A 21,955-nucleotide genomic window follows, 5' to 3' on the forward strand; every position below is an offset into this window, starting at 1 on the left:
TATAGCTCCAATGGTCCCCCTCTGTGGATCGCTTCCTGACCTCAAAAAGCAGAAGAATGCTGAGCAGACAGACAGAAAGAAAGAAAGAAAGAAAGAAAGAAAGAAAGAAAGTCTAATCTGGATGCTGCTACTTCCTAGCTATGTGGCTTTGGGTAAGTCACTGCACCACTCTGATCCTGGTTTCCCCATTTTAAAATAGACTTAAATCACAGCCTCCTGGGGGTTGCAGGGAATGCTCAGCGCCATCACGGAAGAGAAATCCTCATGTGGAAGTTCCTCCTTTTTTTTGATGCCCTGAGTCAGAAAGAATCATTTTTCTTTGTCTCCCATGTTAATGATTCTTCTTCTAGTACAAGCTCCATTCTGCCAGGTGGGATGGTTTCTGGGTCACAGTCTGTCTCCCCAGGAGTCTGTGGCTATTTGAGGAGAGGGACTGTAATACACACAGCTTCCTTTTCTCAGCCCAGCACGTGGGAGGGAGACAACCCAGCATGCCGGGCAAGTGTGGCCTCTGGGGTCAGGCAGGCCCGGGCTTGAATCCCACCTGGCTTTGCCACATACCAGCCAGGGAATGTTAGCCAATCGCTTCATTAGCATTTGAACCTCGACTTTCTCAGAATAAAATGAGCCTAATTATACCTTCTCAGAATTCTATGGGAAAAAAAGAAAAGTTAGACATTTAATGTCCCTAGCATAATGCCTGGCACATGGCAAGGTCCCAATTGTTATAAAAGTTGTTATTATGATTATCATCACTCTTAATATTCAATACTTGGTAAATATTTTTGGAATGCAATAAAATGTCTGGCTGTAGTGCTTAGTCTTGGCCGGGGTTCCAGTGAAATACCAACAGGCCATTATCCCCACATGCCAGCCATCTGTGCAGCATTCAACACACGCTTACTGAAGACACGAGAAAGAACGCAAATGCTTTCAGGACACGCCGTGGGCCAGGCGCTACCTTAGGCACTTTCTTCATGCTACTTTGCTGAAGGCCCATGATTCTCTGAGCTTGCTATCATTAGCTCAATTTTTTCCAAAGAGGAAACTGAGGCTTCAAGGCTGGACCTGCCTTTCTCTTGTTGCTCGGTTCTGGAGCGGAGCCAGGCTGCAAACGTGGAGGGGTTTGACTCTAAACTCACACTGTCTCTCCGGTAACACACCACCCCTTTCCTGTGGAGACGCAAAGTAGAAAACGTGATAGTTCCTGACCTCAAGAAGAATCTGAACCAGAGGTAGGCTCGGGTAAATCCCAAGAGAGAGGTAAGTCATGGTTCACAATGTCTTATGATCCAGAATTGTGCTTAGCAACAACAACAAAACAACCTGATTTTAAAAGGAGCAAATAACTTGAATAGACATTTCTCCAAAGAAGATACACAAATGGCCAATAAGCACATGGAAAGATAACCAACATCACTAATCATTAGAACAATGCAAATTAAAACCACAATGTAATATTACCTCATACCCATTAGGATAGCTATTATCGAAAACAAAAGCAAAAAAAAAAAAAAAGAAAGAAAAAATAAAAAGAAAATAAAATAGCAAGGGTTGGCAAGAATTTGGAGAAATAGGAGCCCTTGTGCACTGCTGGTAGGATTGTAAAATGGTGCAACTACTATGGAAAATAGTATGGTGGCTCTTCAAAAAATTTAAAAAAAGAATTACCATATGAACTAGCACTATACCCCTTCTGGGTATAAATTCAAAAGAATTGAAAGCAAGGTCTTGAAAAGTTATTTACATGCCCTTATTCATTGTAGCATTACTCACAATAGCCAAAAGGTAGAAGCAACCCAAGTGTCCACTGACAGATGAATGGATAAACAAAATGTCATGTTTACATGTATATCTATATATAATTGAATATTATTCAGTCTTAGAAAGGAAATTCTGACACATACTGCAATATGCATGAACCCCAAGGACACTAGGCTAAGTGAAATAAGCCAGTGACAAAAAGAAAAATACTGTATGATTCTATTTATAGGAGGTACCTAGAGAGTCAGATTCATAGAGATGCAAAGTAGAACGGTGGTTACCAGGGCTTGGGGGGAGGGGGATTTGTTGTTTAAGGAGATAGTTTCAGTTTTGCAAGATGAAAGGGTCCTATTGATCGGTTGCACAACAATGTAAATTTATGTAATACTACTGTACACTTAAAAATGGTTAAGATGATAAATTTTATATGTATTTTACCACAAGTAAAGCAATTTTTCAAAATTATTTTTAAAAAGGAAGTAGAAAGCATGATGGTTTCTGACCTCAAAGAGAACCTGAAGCAACTGAAGGGGCCAGCTAAACCCTGAGACGGAGATAAGTCGTGGTTCAAGACGGCTTACGCTCAGCGTGCTGGAATGGCAGCGTGTCCCTGCGTGGCTGGGTTTCCTCACACACATGTTGGTCATGGCCACTTACAGAATCTATCTTGCCGGACTTTCCCATTAGAGGAGTCCCAGGCCATCAGAAGACACAGGTTGGCATTGCTGCTTTGGGCACATTCCTTCTCTTCTCTGGCCCTCAGTCTTCCTAACCGTCCAGTGAGAAAAGCAGCAGCTCATCTCCAAGGGCCCTTCCAGCTTGGGCATCCTATGGTTCTCCCAAGGAGGCAGGAATTCCAAGGGAGGTCAAGTGGTAGGTTCTGGCAGTAGGCAACACCCGAGCTGGGAAACCCTGGAGAAGGGCCCCTCTAGGGGGAGCAGCTGAGCGCATGCTTGCAGCTCACCCCTACAGCTCTTCAAATGGCTGGTCAACCTTTTGGTGGGAGTGACCAAGCCCCCCGCCTCTCCCTCTGAAGCACCCCCGGCTCTGCACGGAGCAGGTGCTCAGTTCAGCAAATGTGAGACCTGCTGTCCTTAGGCCTTACGAAGCCTTGGCCCCAGCCCCCAAGGAGTATCTAGTCTAACAGGGGGAGAAAAATAAGCGCGCACATTCTTATCAACCTAGGGGGGTTTTATATGGCAGAAATAAGCACCAAGGGCTGAGGAAGGGGAGGAGAGGGAACACTTTCCTAAGAAAATCTGCCAACAGTCCTGAAGAATGTCTGTTCAATAGCTGTCTGGTGGTGATAATAAATTGCCTTTGTGTAGCTCATTAATAATAATAATAGCTAACACTTAATAGTGCTTACCGTGTGCCAGGCACTGTTTTAAATGTGTTTTGAACATTAACTCATAGTGTGGACAGCCTGATGGTATAGGCACTACTGCTCTATTCATATTACAGAGAAGGAAACTGAGGCACAGACAGCTTTAGTAACTTGTCCCAAAGCCATAGGGCCAATAAGTGGCATGGCCGGGATATGAAGCCACACCATGCTGCCTTTCATGGTGCGTTCGGGTTTCCAAGGCATTTCTCCATCTGTTATACCATTCTAGCCCTGAGTGACTGCAAAATAGAGATTCAGGTCCCACTGGGAAGAAGAAGACCCTGAGGTGTAAGGGGACTTCCCAAGGTCACTCGGTGAGTAGGTGTGGGGCGGGGCTGAGGCGCGACTTGGGTCTGCGCCAGTCCAAAGCTGTGCCCGCTCGGCTGCCGGCGAGACTCAGCGAAGGAGACCTCTCTGTTGCCAGCGTGCGGGGCTCTAACACCTTCCCCCTGGTCAGGCACTTTGTTGTTTAAGGGTGCTGGGGGCGGGTGGACATCTCTCGCACACTCCCCATATGCCAGACACACTACTAGGCTGTGTTATTTCATGCAAGCTTCCCCACTACTCAGAAAAGGGGGTACTACTATTTTTACCACTCACAGATGGGAAACTGAGGCTTAGAAAGGGGAGATGACTTGACTCAGGTCCACACTTTAGATGCTTGGATGTCTTTCAGTTTTTATAAGCCTCACAGGCTGAGGCAGGAGGATTGCCTGAGCCCAGGAGTTTGAGGTTGCTGTGAGCTAGGCTGATGCCACGACACTCACTCTAGCCTGAGCAACAGAGCGAGACTCTGTCTCAAAAAAAAAAAAAAAACCCAAACAAACAAACAAAAAAACACCACCATGTGAGGTAGCGTGATACAGGAAAAAACAAACCCAGTTTCTCCTACCATCCTGTCTCACAACACAGCCAACGCAGAACACATCTGTGACTCTGGTCACTAGAAGTGTGTGGGGATGTCTATCAGCAACCAATTCTCCGGCAATTCTTCATCAGGCACCAGCTGGGTGTCCTCTAATTCTGTTCAGTTCTGACACTACCCACCCGGAGACAGCGTCAGATCCCACAGGTAGAGGGCTCACAGGTAGATTCCCCCATTTCAGACGCCGATCGCCACCCCAGCTTTTCATACCTGTGCTCCTCACAGCTCCCTTCCCGGGTTCCATTAACTTGCCAGAGCAGCTCACAGAACTCAGGGAAACACGTTCGCTAGTTTATCATAAAAAATATACCAACGGACACCAGACCGAAAAGATCCACACAGGGCAAGGCATGTGGGAAGTGGTGTGGAGCCACCATGCCCTCTCCGTGAGTCCCACCCTCCATGTTCAGCTATCTGGAAACTCCTGAATCTGGTCCTTTTGGGTTTTTATGGAAGCTTCATTACACAGGCCACAATTTTTTTTTTTTTTTTTGAGACAGCTTATCACTCTGTTGCCCAGACTAGAATGTACTGGTGTCATAGCTCACTGCAGCCTCAAACTCCTGGGCTCCAGTGATCCTCCTGCCTCAGCCTCCTGAGTAGCTAAGACTAAAGGTGCACACTACCACATCCAGCTAATTTTTTAAATATCTGTTGAGACAGGGTCTCACTGTGCTGCTCAGGCTGATCTCAAAACCCTGGGCTTAAGCGATCCTCCTTCCTAAGCCTCCCAAAGTACTAGGATTATGGGTGTGAGCCACCACGCCCCACCCATAGGCATGCCTGATTGCATCGCTAGCTATTGGACAGCAATCTAACCTTCAGCCCCACTCCCTTCCCCAAGATGAGGGGGTGGGGCTGAAAAGTTCCAACCCTCTAATCCTGCCTTGGTCTTTCCAGTGACCTGCCCCCATACTGAAGCTATCTAGGGACCACTGGCCACCAGAAAACTCATTAGCATACAGAAAGATACTTATCACTCTGGAGATAACGCAGATTTTAGAAGTAGTACACCAGGAAGTGGAGATGAAGACGAAATATATATTTCACAACATCACAGGTTAAGTACTAATATTTTACCCGTTTTTTAAAAATCCTGGGAGACTAAGACACAAAGGGGCTTAAAGCATCTTGTTTCAACATTACAGAGTAAGTGGTGGAGACAGGATTTGAACGCATGCAGCCTAGCCCCAAAGAACTCCCTTTCGTCCACTACTGTGCCCAGGAGTGAGCTCCTCATTCAGGGGTCAGGGCCAGGACTTCATTAGGGCCGGCTGGAAACAGGGACTTTTCCTGCCTGCTGGGTTTAACTGGCTGGTTTCCCTTCCCCCTCCTTTGCAACTAAAAACTCAATTTGCAGCTTGAGGCAGTGTCCTCACTACGCACCTTCTCATTGATCACCCAGACTCTGAGTGAGAAATGATTTTATAAGCTGGTTGGCTTTGAAAAGCATAGAGCAGCAGCCATTGAGCATATGCTTCTGTGGGTATATATTTATTCAGCTTATGTTGAGTGTAATTCTGGATGGTTTGCATATTTTATTTTTTGTTGCAGAGAGCAATTTAAAAGAAGAAGGAAAAAATCTGTCTCTGAATGGAGACAGATGCCATATATGTTGGACCCTCAGGGTACTGGCAGGGATGAGGTTCCCCAAGTCCAGTGTTCCGGGAATGCAGGTGGGTGGAAGAACATCACAGGTGCTGAGAATCAGGCATGGACTCTGACACCCATGGCAAGGCACTAACCACCCAGCCCCAGGGCAGGACTCTTCATTCAAGTTTTCCTTTCCAAGGCCTCTCTGATAGCCTGTCTCACTCTGTCCTCCAGATATTTACTTTGTACTAAGTATTGGCTAGACCCTGGGCTAAGAACATGCCACTCCACTTAACTGTCCCAGCAGCCCCATGAGGAGATGTTGTTGTACACGTAAGAACACTGATATGTCACTGCCCAGTGTCATCAGCTAGTGCAGCAGGGAGTGCTGGGAAGGCTGACAGCGGAACCAGTGTCTCGAAGTCTCCGTCAATCTCCTCTAGTGGTTACTGGAGTCCCGATGACGATGCTACCGATTCTTGAGTGACAGTGAACATGTCACTTCCCAAGTTGGCTTCCACTCTCACAGAATGGGGACAGCAATACCATTTTGCTGCCATGAAGATTCAGAGACCCAAAGTTATGCTTAAAAAAGTCGTTGGAGACATTTGTTCTCTTTCTTTCTCTACCTCTCTACCCCACCCCCTGCCTAAAAGGTTCTCCTCTCACCCAGGATGAACTCAAGATGCAACATTTTAAAATGAGCCTTGGAAAAAGCCTGCAAGGTTTTGGACCAGCTGGAGGGGAAAAAAAAAAAAAGTATATACTCGTGTGGGTGCCAAATATTCAGAGGGAAGCAGCAGCCCAAACCAGAGTTTAAACCAGACGAAATTATTATGAAAGGAGAAAGTTCATCCTGTCAATGTGCAAAAAGAAAGGCTCCGTGTGTGACTCTAGGTAGTAGGATCCAAAGCATTATTTTCTGGCGCTGTAAATAGACTTTGAATTTGCAGGGCACAATTAATGTCTGTAACTTTAGGGCCCAGAGGAGGGTCCGACACATAGTGGGTACTTAGGTGTCAAGTTCTGAATGCAGCTAAAGTTTGAAAACGACAGGCTGGCTGATAACCAATTTTTCCTTCAACCAAAAGCAAGATCAGTTTTACCTAGCTTGGCAAGATGTGCTATGTGCTGGGGAATCCATTACCAACAGTCAAAAATAAAAGAGTTGCTCTATGCATACATAGGTGGGAAAACTATAAGGAAAGGATAACGGACAGAATTAGCCTAAAAGTCAGGGTCCCGGCTACTCCTAAAGGGGAAGGAGGAGTTAAAACGGGAAATGGATGCATGGTGGGTGTGTTGGGTGCGGGGCTTCTGGAATTCCGGTGATATTCTGACAATCCAAAATAAGTGACTAAGGCAAAGATCTCAATGGAGGCTTACTAAGCCAAGTTTGAGGATGCACCCAGGAAAAGCACAAACCACAGAAGCATCTGTGACCTGTAACACTAGCAAGAGGGACTTGGGAACTTAGTATTTAAAGGGAGAGGGAATACAGAAAGAAAAAAGGAGGAAGGAGGTGGGCAGTGAGACAAATGGTTACATTCTTGTGAGGCTCTGATTAGAGCTCAGTAAATTTACATTTTACATTAGATAAGGTGAATGTTTGAAGAGAAAAAGGGAGTAGACGAAAAATCAATTATGCAGATGCCTCTGGGTGGGTAGAGGAATGATTGATCTCATCTTGTCTCTGTTCTGCACCTGGGAAGATAACCTTGCAATCAACATTATCAGTGTGGTATCAAACAGACTTTAGTCTTAGGAGCTAAACTTAGCCTGCAGACCTAAAGTTACAATGCGCATGTCCCTGTTTATGGGAGGCCAGCAAAGAATTTCCTAATGAATGACCTGTGGGAGCAGCCCTCTCTGTGGGGATCCCGCCATGATGTTAGTAACAGCTATTCATTTAGAAGGGGGTGTTGCATGACTCAGCCTCCGGGCTTGACCTTCACTTTCGAATAAGAAGGTGGGGAGCTCCTGAGATTTTTATTTTCCTTTGTAACTCTAATACTCGATTTGGGTGATGGTTAGATGGATATTGTCTAATTAGAACAGAGAGAACTATAAATAATTTTATACATATGTTTCTCTCTCTCTCTATATATATATATTCCACAATAAAATTGCTAAATATATATCATGTAGTAAACCTACTAAAAGGATATATCAAAATGTTAATGGTAGTTATTGACGGTGGCATGACTATGGATGATATTGTTCTTTATGTGCTAAACATTCTCGTATGTGAATAAAATAATTTTATAATAAAAAATGATGTTTTAGTTGAATAGCTTCATTACTTAAGGCAACAACAAAAATGTGAAGATGGGTTCCACCACTTCTGCCTGAAATTCTCCCTATGGAGACCCTCATGTTCTCCCCAGGGTTTACTGTGCGTGAAAGAACAGCTCTCCAGGGGAGGGTGGGGGACACCAAATCCCACTGGCTGTCATATAGGCCTGTCTTCCTTGTCTTCCCTCCATGAACACAAGTACAACTTTGACTTAGGGACTGGCACTCCAGAAAGAATCAAGTTCGACTCTGAATTTGTAGGAAGGGTGGGGAGCATGGCTGAGGATGCACGATAAGCAGAACCATGCTGAGGAACAGGGCCATTCTGTCTCCGAGGTCTACATCATGCCCATGACAATGGACTTCTAAAACCACCCTTTCCATTCAGTGATGGTGAAGAAAACTTCTGAAAACCAAGGAAAGCCAGAAAAAGATACCTGCTCCCTAGCTCACCAAGCTCCTCCCTACCCGATACAAACTGACCTTGGGAAGGGAGGCCGTGGAACTGGGTTCAGCTCATGCCTGGCCAGTCACACTGGGCTTAGCCAACAACACTATAAGGTGCAAGGATCATTCTTAGTTTATAGACAAGATAAAAGAGGGTCAGATGCATTCAGCAATTCACCCAAAGTCACACAGCTTCCCACTGACAGGGATGGGATTTGAACTCAACTCTGTATGATGGACAAGTCTGCTCTTTCCACTGGACCCAAATTCTGATTAACTAGCTAATCTCCCTCTAGGAACATATGTCACTCTGCCCAGGTAGCATTTTCTCCGTGAGGGGAAAGGCTAGCGAGTGTTTGATGAAATCTTCTGTTTGCTAACTCGAGATGAAGGGATTAGAAAATATCCGGGCTAGTGGGCAAAGACTTTTTAAGGGAGGGGTCAGGGAGAAGCTGGAAAATGCAAGAAAAATATAACTTTTATTATTTACACAGTTAATGATGATGACGTCATTTCTCATCCACTTATCCCCAAGACATATGATAAAACAGTGATGATAAAGATACAAGAAGGAGGCGATCCTGGGTGGCAGAGAGTCCTACACTGGAATTTAGGACACTTAAGTTCTATCCAAGCGTGGCTCTTGTGCTCTTTGGCCTTAATATGATCATCTTTATTTTTGACCCGAGGAAAAAAATATATATATACATGGTTAAGATCAAGCTAGTGGGTCAGTTGTCTTAAAAAGAAAAAAAAAAAAAAAATGGAAATGCTCTTGGAAAAGCAGAACATGTAGTTTTGACATAGAAAATTGTCCCAAGGAAACACAACTGTATGCTTTTTATGCTTCCATTTTTAAATTTACATATATAAATTCTTATTTATATTTGCGTTTGCATAGGAGAGAAATGTATAGGAGGATATATACATAGACCAAACCATGGTACGGTTATCTCTAAAGTGGGTGAGCGGTAGAGAAAAAGGACTTTGATTTTTTTTTTTTTTCTGTACACATTTCAGTAGCGTTGGAATTTGTTTTATTTTACAATGAGCATAAGCTACTTTTACAAAACAAATAAACAAATAAAACTAAGAGAAAAGATGACTGAAAACCAGATGGAGAAAACACCCTATCAATGCAAAAATTCTATTATTGTCATTAAGATGGACATAATTATTCCAGTTTTCCATTTCAGAGCTAAGGAAAAGGTGTCCCATTATCGGCATTCCGATGCCTCCTGAGTCCGTCACAGGCGCTGGGCACAGCCACCGAGAACTCTGCAGTCCCAGCTTCTGACCTTCGGAAACCTCAAGGAGACAGCGGCCACTGCCTCATTTGCTCTCCTCTGCACCGCCCCCTGCATCCCATGCTCCCCCACACGCATACTGCACACTTCACTGGGCTCCACTCCCAAAAGCACTGCTTTTATTTCATTACTCCCCTGCTCACAGACTTTTAGGCCGAACACCCTAGTCTGCCCTTGGACTGAATCCTGCAAGAAAAGCAGCACCTAACACAGAAATAGTGTGGAACTAAAGGAGTGTTAACGCTCTCTCTCTCTTTTTTTTTTTAATCCTTTCTACGCCTTTACCCAAATCATGCAACACTAATGCACTTTGAAAACAGTCCCTACAGACCTCTGGAAATCTATTCTAAGGAAGTAACCCAAGGCAGAGAAACAGCCTTCTGCTCAAAGATGCACAGAGCAACATTGTTTATAACAGCAAAGCAGGAAGCAATCAAAACGCTCAACAAGAGGACAGGCAAACAATAGTCATTCCCCTCCATGGAATATTAGGCAACCATTACAAATGATATTCATGAAGAATTACCCCTGGTTAAGGACGAGAGTTTTGGTATCAGGTTTCTTGGCCTAAGTTCCCTGCTCTAGGACTTAGTAGTTGTATGGTCCTGAGCCAGTGACTTACGTTCTCTCTGCCTCAGTTTTCCCACGTGTAAGGAAAGGGATAATGAAGAGACCCACCTTAGACCCTCTGGAATACAGCAAGGCTCAGACCATCTTAGCTCTCCTCATGGCCACACCCACCGCCACCATCCCTGCATGAGATGTCAGGTAATAACAATAGCGACCGTGGTTCCTGCGTAAGTGGGGCCATGTGCTGCCCCATGCTGGGTGTGACCGCAGTCCTGACAGCAGCTTTGTCAGATAAGCATTATCATCCCCATCTCACTCAACAGGAGCCCAAGACACAGAAGCTTAAGTAACCTGTGCTAAGGTCACATGGCTATGAGTGACAGAGCAAGATTTTGGCCCAGGTTTCTCTGATGCCAGAACTGTGTTCTGAAGCACCACTGACTTCCCGAGGGTAGGGGGGACAGTGGGAGGACACATGTTCTGCCATAGGGGTACCTTCCAAAGGGGAAAAGGTGTCTGAGGCAGGTGCATGAAACCCACAATTAAAATGTCAACAGTTAGTCCAGAGATGCTCACAAAAGGGAGGCAAAGGGATGGAGATTTTTCACGCCCAATATATTTGTTTTCCCACCAACCAATGAGTCAAGCCCTCCCGCCCCCATACAATGCTGTCCTTCCTGCTCTCAGGTGCTTCCCCTGTTATAACCTCTGCGCTCTGACAACATGTATCATGAGATCATAGATTCTGGGAACTGAAAGGAACCTTAACAATGCATTGGCTCCTCCCTAGGCTGGTCTAAGTCCCCCCCTAGTTCCAGCTTGCTGCCTATTACAGATGGCCACCACCTTCCTGAAGTGGCTTATTTAGTGCTTGTCGCCAACAGGTGGCAGAAGCAGGATGGCAGCTCCCATCGCCTGCCTCCGATGTGGGGCTCCTTTCCCCACGCCATTCTTTCAGGACCCAAAGGTTAAAACCCATCACTTTGGGAGGATGGGGGCTGCTCTCTGCCTTTAGCAGATAATGACTTTCCCACACAATAAAAACCAGCTTACCAGAAATACCATCAGACCCAGCGAGTCTGGGTCCCAAAGAGACAAAATGAGGAGGAAAAAAAACAGAGAAGGCTTCAAATGTCACGGGAAGAATAAAATATTTAATGTCATAAAAGGGTGCATAGGCTTTATGAGAATGCCGCACGTTATAATCTTGGAAATCTTCTGCCTCTTCCATCCCCACCCCCTGCAGCCCCACTGGCCTGAAAGGGAGGGGGCTCTGCTTGAAATTCACAAATGCACAGCTCCTGGCCTCTCATCTCCTGAAGAGGGAGTCCTGAGTGCAAGGGTTGGACCAATGGACACAGTTCCTATTTCCCTCTTCACTGACTATCCCTGTGTTCTTTTCCAATACGCTTTCTCTTTTAGCTTCCTCCGGATCTCTTGGATGCAGAGGAGGAAGACAGAACCCTGGCCATTGAAGGAACTTGGGGAGAAGGAAGTGCCCCTCCTTTTTCTGCTCCCTGACATTGGGGACATTAACTTTCTCCCTGGGGAGCTATCCTCAGACTCTGGAAGTTGTCATCTGATGGGTTCAGAGAGTGAGCTTTGGAGTTCGACAGACTTGGGTTTGAATTTCTGCTCTGCCTTTACCCTGCTGGCTGGACCCGGGCAGGTTTCTCATGCTCTCTGAGTCTGTTTCCTCGTGGGTCAAACAGGACTGACAGAGCGCTTGTCTTGTAAGGTTGCTGTGAGAATTCCACGTGATGATGCATTTAAGCACTTACCCCAGGGCCAGGCACATAATCAGCACTCAACTTCTATATCTTATCAGAAATACTTGGACTGATATTATTTATAGGATATATTCATTTCTTTATTAATAGCATTAATAATGTCAGTCCTAGCATTACTGGTGAAAGTACATATGGAGAATCCTCTATCTGTGGCCCTGCTTGGCCGAAGGGTGCTATGATAGACACCACAGAGCAGATGCTCTACCCCTTAAATACTGTCTCCCAGCCTAAGAGTCTGAAGTAGTTCCCATAAAGACATCTGGCTCCTGGCTTTGCATCTTGCTAACAATTTTTAAAAAGAAAAATATGGCAAACATTGGTCCTCTCATTTTGAATTCTGGCAAGACCTGTCCCAGTTGTATTTTGAATCCATCACACCCCATGGCACTCATTAACTAAGTTTGGAGAGTCTATTTCTGGAAGGAAGAAGCACCCCTGGGGGCCAGACCCCATGGAGGCCCCATCCAGCTGCACCGCCCAGGAGGGCGGGACACCCAGGCCGACAGGCCGGGCTCTCCACGGTCAGCGGCTCCTGGGCCGGCTCCACCATGATTTCTCACTCTGGTGATTCTTCTGGCTTGTCTCCCCACCCCCTTGAGTTTTGCTTCCTTTAATTACAGCCCAGCTGAGTCATTAAGAGGGGAAAGGATGAGGAAAGGAGAAAAGCAGTCCAAACTCTTAAAAGATGCCGCCACTCCCCAGGATGCAGAGAGTGTGCACATCCCACCACCTCCCTCGGCCCTTTCTACGAAGACCTCAACTACCTGGTACTGCCCCTCCCGCCCAGGCTCCTTCCCACCGTGCTTCGCCACATACCCCCGTTTCCTACCAGGTAGTTTCACTTTTCTCATGTGTAAAGTGGAGGTCATGACAATACCTAGGTCATAGGATTACTGTGAGAATTAAATTGGTTAAAATAAGCAAAGCGCTTAGAATCATACCTGGCACAGGCACTGTATGGATGGCTGCTCTTATATTACTCTTTTGTAAAATGGATAGAGTAATACCCATCTAGGAGGACAGTTATGAGCACTAACTGCCATGAACATAAGCCAGCTAGCACATAGTAGGTGCTTAATGAGTGCTGGTTCTCTCCTACCAGCACCCTCCTCTCCGCGGTACTCACACCAACCATCTTAGACTTTCTAACACAGAGAAACAAAGTGGCTTGTTCAAGGTTACGCTGCAATTCTGCTGAACTCTATCTTTTCTTCTGAACTAGCTTATAAAACAAGATGGAACTCTTGCTTTTGTATCTCCTGTTCCATTCACAGTGCTGGATGTAGGAGTGTTGCTAAATAAATGTTTGGACTGAGAGCAAAGCTGGTGCTATAAGGCCAGTACTGTAGGAAGGTGCAGCTGGGAAGAAAGAGCGTTGGAATTAAACCTGGATTCTGTTACTACCTCACTACATGAATTTGAGCAACTTCTTCATCTTTCTGGGCCTTTGTGTTTCTGTTTGTATCATGGGCGAGGGTCCCTTCCTGCCAGAGCAGCCCTTGCCTATGAGTCCATGCGATAGGTAAATGGGTAGATTGGAGATGGCCACACATTCTTTGCTACTCTTCTCACCGACAGATGACGTCTAGTTGTTCTCTTGCTTGTCGAATAGAATGGGGTGGAAATGATGTTCTGGGACTCCTGAGGCTAGGTGCTAAGGTGCCTTGCAGCTTCTGCCTAGGCTCTTGGAACACTGGATCTCAAGATGATCCTTTTATAAGCCCAGCCTCCAACACATGTGACACCCAAGCCAAATGGGGAGGCCATGAGCGAACATTCTGTCTCCTTGACAGCCCCCGCTGAGGTCCAACATAGCCGGTATCAAGTGCCAGCTGTGCCTGCCCTAGCCCCAGATAGGTATGGGAAGGAGCCTTCTTGAAAAAGAATCCTCCAGCTCCAAGAACCCCATCTGTCATAGGTCAGAGACGGACCAGCTGCACCCTTCTCGTATTCCTGACTCATGAAATTGTAAGCAAAACAAGAGCATAGTCTTAAGCCACTGAGTTTTGGGGTAGTTTTTTATGCAGTGATAGATAGTTGGAACAATGAAGGTGAGCTATGAACTGACATTTCCAAAGAGGCTGAAGAAGATGGATTTTGATTACCTGCTTCCTTCCCCCGTGCTGGGAAAACCAGGATAACACAAAAGAATAGTGTGAGCGAAATGCTTCAGGGGGCAGCAGTTGCTTAGAGATGGTGGTGGAAGTGCCCTCCGCACGATGCCATGATTAAGTGCTTGAAGATTTCTTTGTTTTTGTCCTCTATCTTGATTAAAATTTTGCAATGTTTATACTGCCACACAGAATAAACGGGCCCATAGCTTTCATTTCAAACTGTGTCTCACTGACATCATTATGTTTGTCAGATTTATAACATTTCTAAAACAGAATAATTTTTCACTCTTTAAAACACTGAAGGGGAACGCAGGATCCCTCCCTGTTCTGATGTTTCATTCATTGATACTTTCTCCATCCCTGTGCAATAGGTAAGGTCTCTCTGGAAATAACTGCAAAGACAAATAATAGGATAATTCATTATTTATTATCCTTCACATCACCTTCCCTCCTCATATTATCTTTTACCTTGTGTTAGTATTTCATTGATGTTTTCACAAATTACTACACAATTGGTGAGTTAAAATAATAGACATTTATTATATGACAGTTCTACAGTTTAGGGGCCAACACGGGTCTCATAGGCTAAAAGCAAGGTGTTGGCAGGGCTGTGTTCCTTTCTAGAAGTTCTAAAGGTAAATCCATGTCTTTGCTTTTTCCAGCTTCTAGAGACATTTCTTAGCATGTAACCCTCTTCCTCCAGCATCACAGATAACAATGGTGCATCCCTCTGCCATGTGTTTTCTGCTTTCGTCCTCTGCATGTAAGGACCCTGGTGATTACAATGGGCACACCCTGATAATCCAGGGTCATCTCCCTCTTTTACCGTCAAGTATTTAGTAATCTCAATTCCACGTGCAATCTTAATTCCTGCTTTTGCCATGTAATGTGACATGACGTGTTCACAGGTTCTGGGAATTAGGATGTGGACATCCTCGGAGCACCATTATTCTGCCCTCCACACACCTTATGACCATCCTCCAACTGGGCAACTACACAGCTGACAAACACATCATCCCAGGGGAAGGTCCCCATAGCAGAACCAGAAAACCTAGCAAACAAAGTCAGATTCTTTTATTTTGCATTTCAGAAGTTGAGGTCTAGATAGAAGGTAAAATAATATTAGTAATGACACCAATAACAATAACAATAAAAACAAAGGAAGAATCTGTGATCTATTAGAGAATTAACTGCCCTCCCACCCACAAAAAAGGAAAGATCATTTGAGCTGGGGGAAGAGAGGAATGTTGGAAGTCAGACAAGATATCCTCAGAAAGGCTACAGGATCTCCTTAAAAGGGACCCCGTTCTCTAACCCCACCAGGCTAATCACATGGGTGGGGGGTGAGGGGCTATGGAAAATCAGGTGGGTTTGAGGGCTGTGCAGGCAAAGCGGGTCTGGGCTTCACTTGTTAGATAGCGCAGGTTGGCAGCAAGCACGGTGAGTGTTCTTCCCTGGCATGAAAACAGCCGACTACAGATGCCTTCGTGGCATGTCTAGATCAGGAGTGCTTCACACAGCCTCCCTCCGATCCTCAGGGTGGTGCAGAGGGGCTGTTGGACGTTTCTCGTGCCCCCAGAGGGTGGACAAGCTATCTGATGACTACAGCCAGCCAGCCTTAATGGACCTTGTGGTGGAATGAAGACTTCAAGGCAGCAGGTGCCAGGATGGACCACACACCTGTAAATCAGGTGGGAACAGAGAGGTGCTTACATATTCCAGAAAGGAAGGAGAGTGATGGACAAGGACCAGATGAGACAGCAGGTACCAGACTGAGAGGTGATGGCCCAGCTCCAGATGCCCCCTTAGCCCCTCAGCTTTAGGGGCACCTCGGCCCCTTGAGCTTAAATGTGTCGTTAATAGGTGGGAGGTAGGAAGCCATAATTGACTAGAATTGTTTCCACTAACAATGGAATGGAAACGAAATGAAATTCAGTTATAAAAACATTACGGAAAATTAGATATGCTATGCTCCTAAATTTGTGTGGCTCCAAATATCATATCCACTTACACATAAGTATCAGTAATGTGGTCTCATCATCACACACGTAAACGACAACTTTGTAAATCCCAAGTCATTGCCAGTTGTAATCTTTGATTTTTCAGACAATCTATGAGCTCAGGAACTGTTGCTTTCTTTTGAAAGATTAAGAAACTGAGGCTAATGAAACCAACATAGGTCCCAAAGCTATAGCCAATTCCATGACCAAATCAAGGCTTCAGCCCAATCTGCTCAGACCAGCCTTCTTTCCACGGCTCTCCCCTGCAATCTCTCCTCTCCCCTGCCACTTTGGGAAAGCAACCCGAACTGGCCCTGGCACTAAGAATGATACTGAAGGCACGGTCTCTTGGTCCTCCATCCTGCCACCTGGTGGCAAGACCTTGGAAAGTCACTCCACTTCCTGAGCCTCATGTCTATATCCATGAGGGAATCTATTGTCTAGTTTGTTGTGAGGATAACTTATTAGACATACGCATGATTTGAGAACTCTAAAGTTCTCTAAAGTTCTAAAAATATAAGGCATCATTATTTTTCTACCAGATGGAATTTCTTAGGAGGGGAGCTACGAGAAAAAGTTTCTCTTTGCAGGCATGATGGAGAGCCTACAGAGAAATGAAAGAGACTTTAAATCTCAGTGCAAGAGTGGGTATTGCCCTGTCTTATTCTGCAGGCAAAGAGAAGGACTTTTCTTACATCTATTGAACCTGGAGTTGCCGTTCTAATGTTACACATCCTTAATCTAGAGAGGAAGGTCTTTGACAACCTCATCAGACTGTTGAATTTTCTCTTAACCTCCAGGGAATGAATGTTCTTTTTCTCTTTTCATTTCTCTAGTTTATATTAATGAGAGGTAAAGAGAGATGACTCCTGCCTAGATACACACACGCACATGCACACAAATACACACATGTATACACAAACACACAGCTCTTCATTCTGAGCTTTCATTCTTATGGGATATTTGTCCTAAGGGAAAAAGGAACTTAATTAGTTTGGGAAAGAGAAGTGATGGAAAACAGGAAAGAGGCAGACAATCTAATCCTTTCAGAAAAGTCAGCCTCATGTTTTGGAGACAACATGGATTTGGGACATCCTTTTGAGTTGTTTGTCCACTGACTGGCTCTAAGAGTCAGGCAAGTCCTCCTCTCCCTCCCTGGGTGTCACCTTTCCAATGCACAAAACGAAGGGCTGGGTTACGGTACTCTGAGGCAGACAGCTGCTGCTGTGTACTGACCTATCCACAACTCCTTCCCTGTGGGCATCACCCCACTGTCCTTACACCTTCCCCCATCTCAGGGCCATGCATTTCAGGTGCAGCTGCCTCCTGGCCCAGGCTCCAGGTATGGCTGGTTCTGGGATAAGCCCAGTTCATCCCCCTGACCAGAAATCAGTGCACAAATGGGTATGAGAACCAAGCTGGCCCAGTGAGACAAAATGCTGTCGCTGCAGTCGGAGGGATGAGGAAAGAGATGTTCTTGTTCTGTAGGACCCCCTGGGCAGAGAGGGTGCAGCTGGGTGAGAATGGCACAGTGCTAGGGAATGCAGAGCTCAGAGGGGGGATCCCCGTGATATTGTTTGAGCCCCACAACCCCATTTTCCCTAGACTTCCATTTGAACCAATATATTTCTTCTTTTTGCCTAAACTAGTTTGAGTTTAGTTTCTGTTACTGGTAATCCTAAGAATTCCAATCAATAAAATAGCCAATTGCCCATCCACCTCCAAAGATCTTTTAATCTTTGATTCTCAAATATAGTTTTGTTGTATCATCTCATATTCTAGCAACTTCTTCTTTGTATTGGTCTCCTGACCTTTGCTTATGCTCCAGCTGGTATGTAGGTGCATTAGGGGTCGACCAAGTCTTCTATTTCCCTTGGGTCTCGTTCAGACAACCTTATCCAGAGCAGGGACTCCCATCCCCAGCCCCATCCTTCCCTCTTGCTCTTCTTTTTTTCCTCTTTATTTACCAAGATGAGTCCTGTTGGGGTGTTGGGCTGAATCCACAGGTTCCCTGGGTTCTCCCTCTGTTCATTGGGACAGATAAACTCAAAAGCCAATCTGTGCCATAAAGTGTCACACACATGGGTGCAGAAAGCAGCAGTGATGCCGAGGAGAGCACCACCACTTCTCTGGGAGAAGAGGGCCACTTGGGGAGGTGGGGAAAGGCTTCACAAAGGAGATGAATCTGGAAAGATGTTCACTTGTTTGCCACATGGGCTTTGAGAGCAATTCACTCCAGGCAGAAAGAAGGATATGAGCAAAGGTCATGAGGCATTAAAGGCAAGGATGTTCTGGGAGCTCTGTCTAATTAGCTCCATTGGCCCTAGTGCAGAATGAAGTAATGCGGCTGGAGAGATTGGAAAGGGCCCAAAAGAGGAAGGGCACTGAATGCCAGGCTGAATTTAGCCTATGGGCAATGTTTCCCAAGTGTACTTCTAAGACACCCAATACATGCACACACACAAACACACACACACATTCACTCACTTATTAAAAATGCAGGTTCCTGGGACCTAATCCCATCTATAGAATCAAAATTTCAGGGGAGAACCCTGGAACATGCATTTTGAACAAGCACCCTAGGTGTTTTCTACAAAGCAAACCATCAATTTTGGGACCCCCTTCTGTAGGCAACAGAGGTCTCAAATGTCTTCTGCATCCTTAACTCCATGCAAACAAGGCTGCTTCTCCCTGCCCCCACACCTTTACCATCTTCACTCTTTTCCTCATGTAAGTTGACCCATCTTCTGAAGCCAGTTCCAATAGCAACTTTCCAAGGAAGCCTTCTGCAAGGCTTAGGTCTCAGCTAAAACTCCCTCTTTTGGACCACACCAAAGCACTTACTCTCTGTACTGCTTAAATGTCACTGACATCCCCCCCCCCCCCCCCCGCCAATGTATTCACAGAGATACAGCATACTCCATCTTTCTCCCAAATGGACTGAAAACTTCTAGAGGCCAGGAGTGCTCAAGGACCTATTGTATGGTAAGCACTTAAGTTATAATATCTTCCACCAATTCCAAAAGATAGTTTTAATTATCCCACTTCACAGATGAGGAAACCGAGGTAGCCTGGTGTGCTGAAGGCCATCGAGGCAGGGGCTATGGGCAGTGTGATCCTCTTTGACCAGCTTCCCCTACGGGGAGTGGCCTCCAGCAGGTGGCCTTGGCACCTGGGCCAGTGACATGCTTCTGGGTCAGTGGTCACTTACCACACATCCTGAGGAGTCCACCTGGCGGTCAGACACACACTTGAAGTTGCGCGTGCAGCCCCCATTGTTCCGAGAGCAGTCACGAACTGGCCCAAAGGAGGAGAGCAGGTCATTGATGGTTTCAAAGTATGTGGACAGCATCGCTTCTTCCCTTAGAGAGAAAGGGCATGGTTAAACCCAGAGACATCAGCTCCATTAGATTAAAAAAACATTAATGTGAATTCGTTACATTTGAAACCCTCATTTATTTTATTTGTAATCAGGAACATAGTACACAATTTAAAAAAAAGAAACAGGAACAACTGGTGTTTAAGTTTAGTTGTGATAAAGAGAAATGGACTTACAACTGTGTATTCTTTATTTCATTAATCCCCATTATTTTGGAAGGTGGGTACGAGACGTCCATTTTACCAACGAGTAAACTGTGGTTTAGAAAGGAGAAGTATCTTGCTGAAGGCCATTCATCTTATAACGTGACTGAAGTTTGCACCTAGTTCCACCTGAGTCCAAAGAGGAAGCTCTTTCCAGTACGTAAGTCTGAACTTGTATCATACCTGTTTCTACAGATTCTAGAGCTCCCGGTAGCAACTCTATAAGTGGGCACATCCCTATTGTTCCAACGTTATGGATACAAAATGGAAACTATGAAAGATTGTGGGACTTACCCCAAATCCCACAGCCTATAAACAGCAGAGCCAAGACACAAATATAGGAATCTGATTCTAGGATCCTAGAACATTATTTTTCAGACTATTACATACAAGTCACATGATCAAGACTGCCAGCAACAGCTGTTGGAAAAGTCATGGGATTCCAGGGAAATGCATGATTTTTCCCAAATGATGTCCTTAAAAGGTAAGATGACTAGATACCATAATCCATGGATCTGCCCAAATCCCATAAGATAGAATTCTATAAGGTGGGGGATACAGATGAAAGATCCTAGATGCCGTTTTTTTTGGAGACAGGGCCTCACGTGAGGACTATCCCCACACTGGGGTATGTATGATTCCCACAGTTGCAGGAGATATTAAAGGGTACCACGGGCAATGAGAAGAGGCACTGTACTCTTCCCTGATAGGTGCCCCATGGGGTCCAGAGCTGTAAAACAAGCGAGATGCACATGTAGCAGGAAGAGGCCAAGTCTCTGGACCATTCTTCATATCATATCCCATTCTGCCCCTCCTTGGGCTTGGAGCTCCAGGTTTGGGTCTCCTAACTCATTTCCTGCCTCCAATCGTATCCCCTTCTGTCCCATCTTTCATACTGACTGCCAGGAACTTGGTAAATCCCAGCTCTAATTAGATACTCCTCTGATCAATAGCTTCCCAGTACTTAAAGAAGAAATATAAATTAGTTTCCTTGGCACGTAAGACTCTTCATAATCTGGTCCCTGGCTGCCTGTCCAGCTACATTTACCCTGTCCTCATATCTCTATCCACCAGCCACTGGCCTCTTCTCATTTCCTGAACACACAATCCCTGAAAACAGACTCTGAAATGGAAAGTTACCTACGGGAGGTTTACTGAGGAGCCTTCCTGGGAGATACACTTGTAGAAAGTGAGCAATGCAGGATTTGGCAAATGGAGAGGCTGACCTACAATGTGGATCTGAAGACTTAGTTGATCCTGCAGGGAGCTCTTGGGTGAGGCTGTTCCCTGAGGCTGAAGGCGATGCTCAGTCACTTGCAGTCACAGCTGGGGAATCTGGGTGCAATACGCGCTTTCACCTCTCTGAATCCCTAACCATGCTCTTCCTTCTGTCTGGATGCTCATCTTCAAATTCTCTACCTGATGAAATCTTAAGAATCCTTGAAGACTATTCATATCCATCCATTCGTTCATTCATACACTACACAAGTTATTGGGTGCTTACTATGTACTAGGCACTATCCTAAGACTGGGGATACAGCAGTGGCATTGGACAAGGTCCTCACCTCCACAGAGCTTATTGTTACCTCCTTTGTGAGACCTTCTCTACTTCCCCCACTGGAATGAAGTCCTTTTCCCTTTGAGCATATTGTTTAATCTACTATCTTATGGATCTTAATTATCAGCTCCCTGGTCTCCCAGAGCAACTGTAAACTTCTAAAGGTAAAGGCTCAAGATTTATTCATCCCTTTTTATCCCCCAGCACAGGCCCTGGAAAGAACCCGTGCGAGGTAAATGTTTTTAAATAGAACAAAGAAAAGACCAGAAGGCATATTTGCTGTCTCCACCAGCCAGTAGTTTCACCAAGAGCTACCCCAGCAGGACACTCCCTTCCTGGTCCCCAACTCCAGGTTCTTACTCCAAATCCTTCATGCTCAGGGCTGCAGGATAGAGACAAAGGAGGAGAACAAGGAGCTGCCAGGATTGTCTCTGGCTTCCTAAGGTTGTCTAGAGTGAGGTGACAGGTATACGGGGGGAGAGGATTAACAGCTCCTGAGATGAAGCTCCGGGGAGACTTGCCACTTTTGAATCATGGAGAGTTGAGGATCCTGGGAAGACATTTATGGCTATTAAAATATTAATACCCTGAGAGAGAGAAGAAGGAATGGAAAACGAGAGGAG

At 45.4% G+C, this 21,955-nt stretch overlaps 1 protein-coding gene across 3 annotated transcripts in view; it reads right to left on the bottom strand.

Moving 5' to 3' along the window:
• ASTN2 (astrotactin 2) overlaps positions 1 to 21,955 on the bottom strand; it is an 824,356-nt gene that overhangs the window by 316,321 nt on the left and 486,080 nt on the right. For all 3 annotated transcript variants that reach the window (XM_069474594.1, XM_069474593.1, XM_069474592.1), the window contains one exon: positions 19,404 to 19,554. In XM_069474594.1, coding sequence (XP_069330695.1) covers positions 19,404 to 19,554 — 151 coding nt within the window. The remainder of the gene's footprint in view (positions 1 to 19,403; positions 19,555 to 21,955) is intronic.

Source organism: Eulemur rufifrons, chromosome 7, assembly GCF_041146395.1.
Source record: "Eulemur rufifrons isolate Redbay chromosome 7, OSU_ERuf_1, whole genome shotgun sequence".
Classification (NCBI taxonomy): domain Eukaryota; kingdom Metazoa; phylum Chordata; class Mammalia; order Primates; family Lemuridae; genus Eulemur; species Eulemur rufifrons.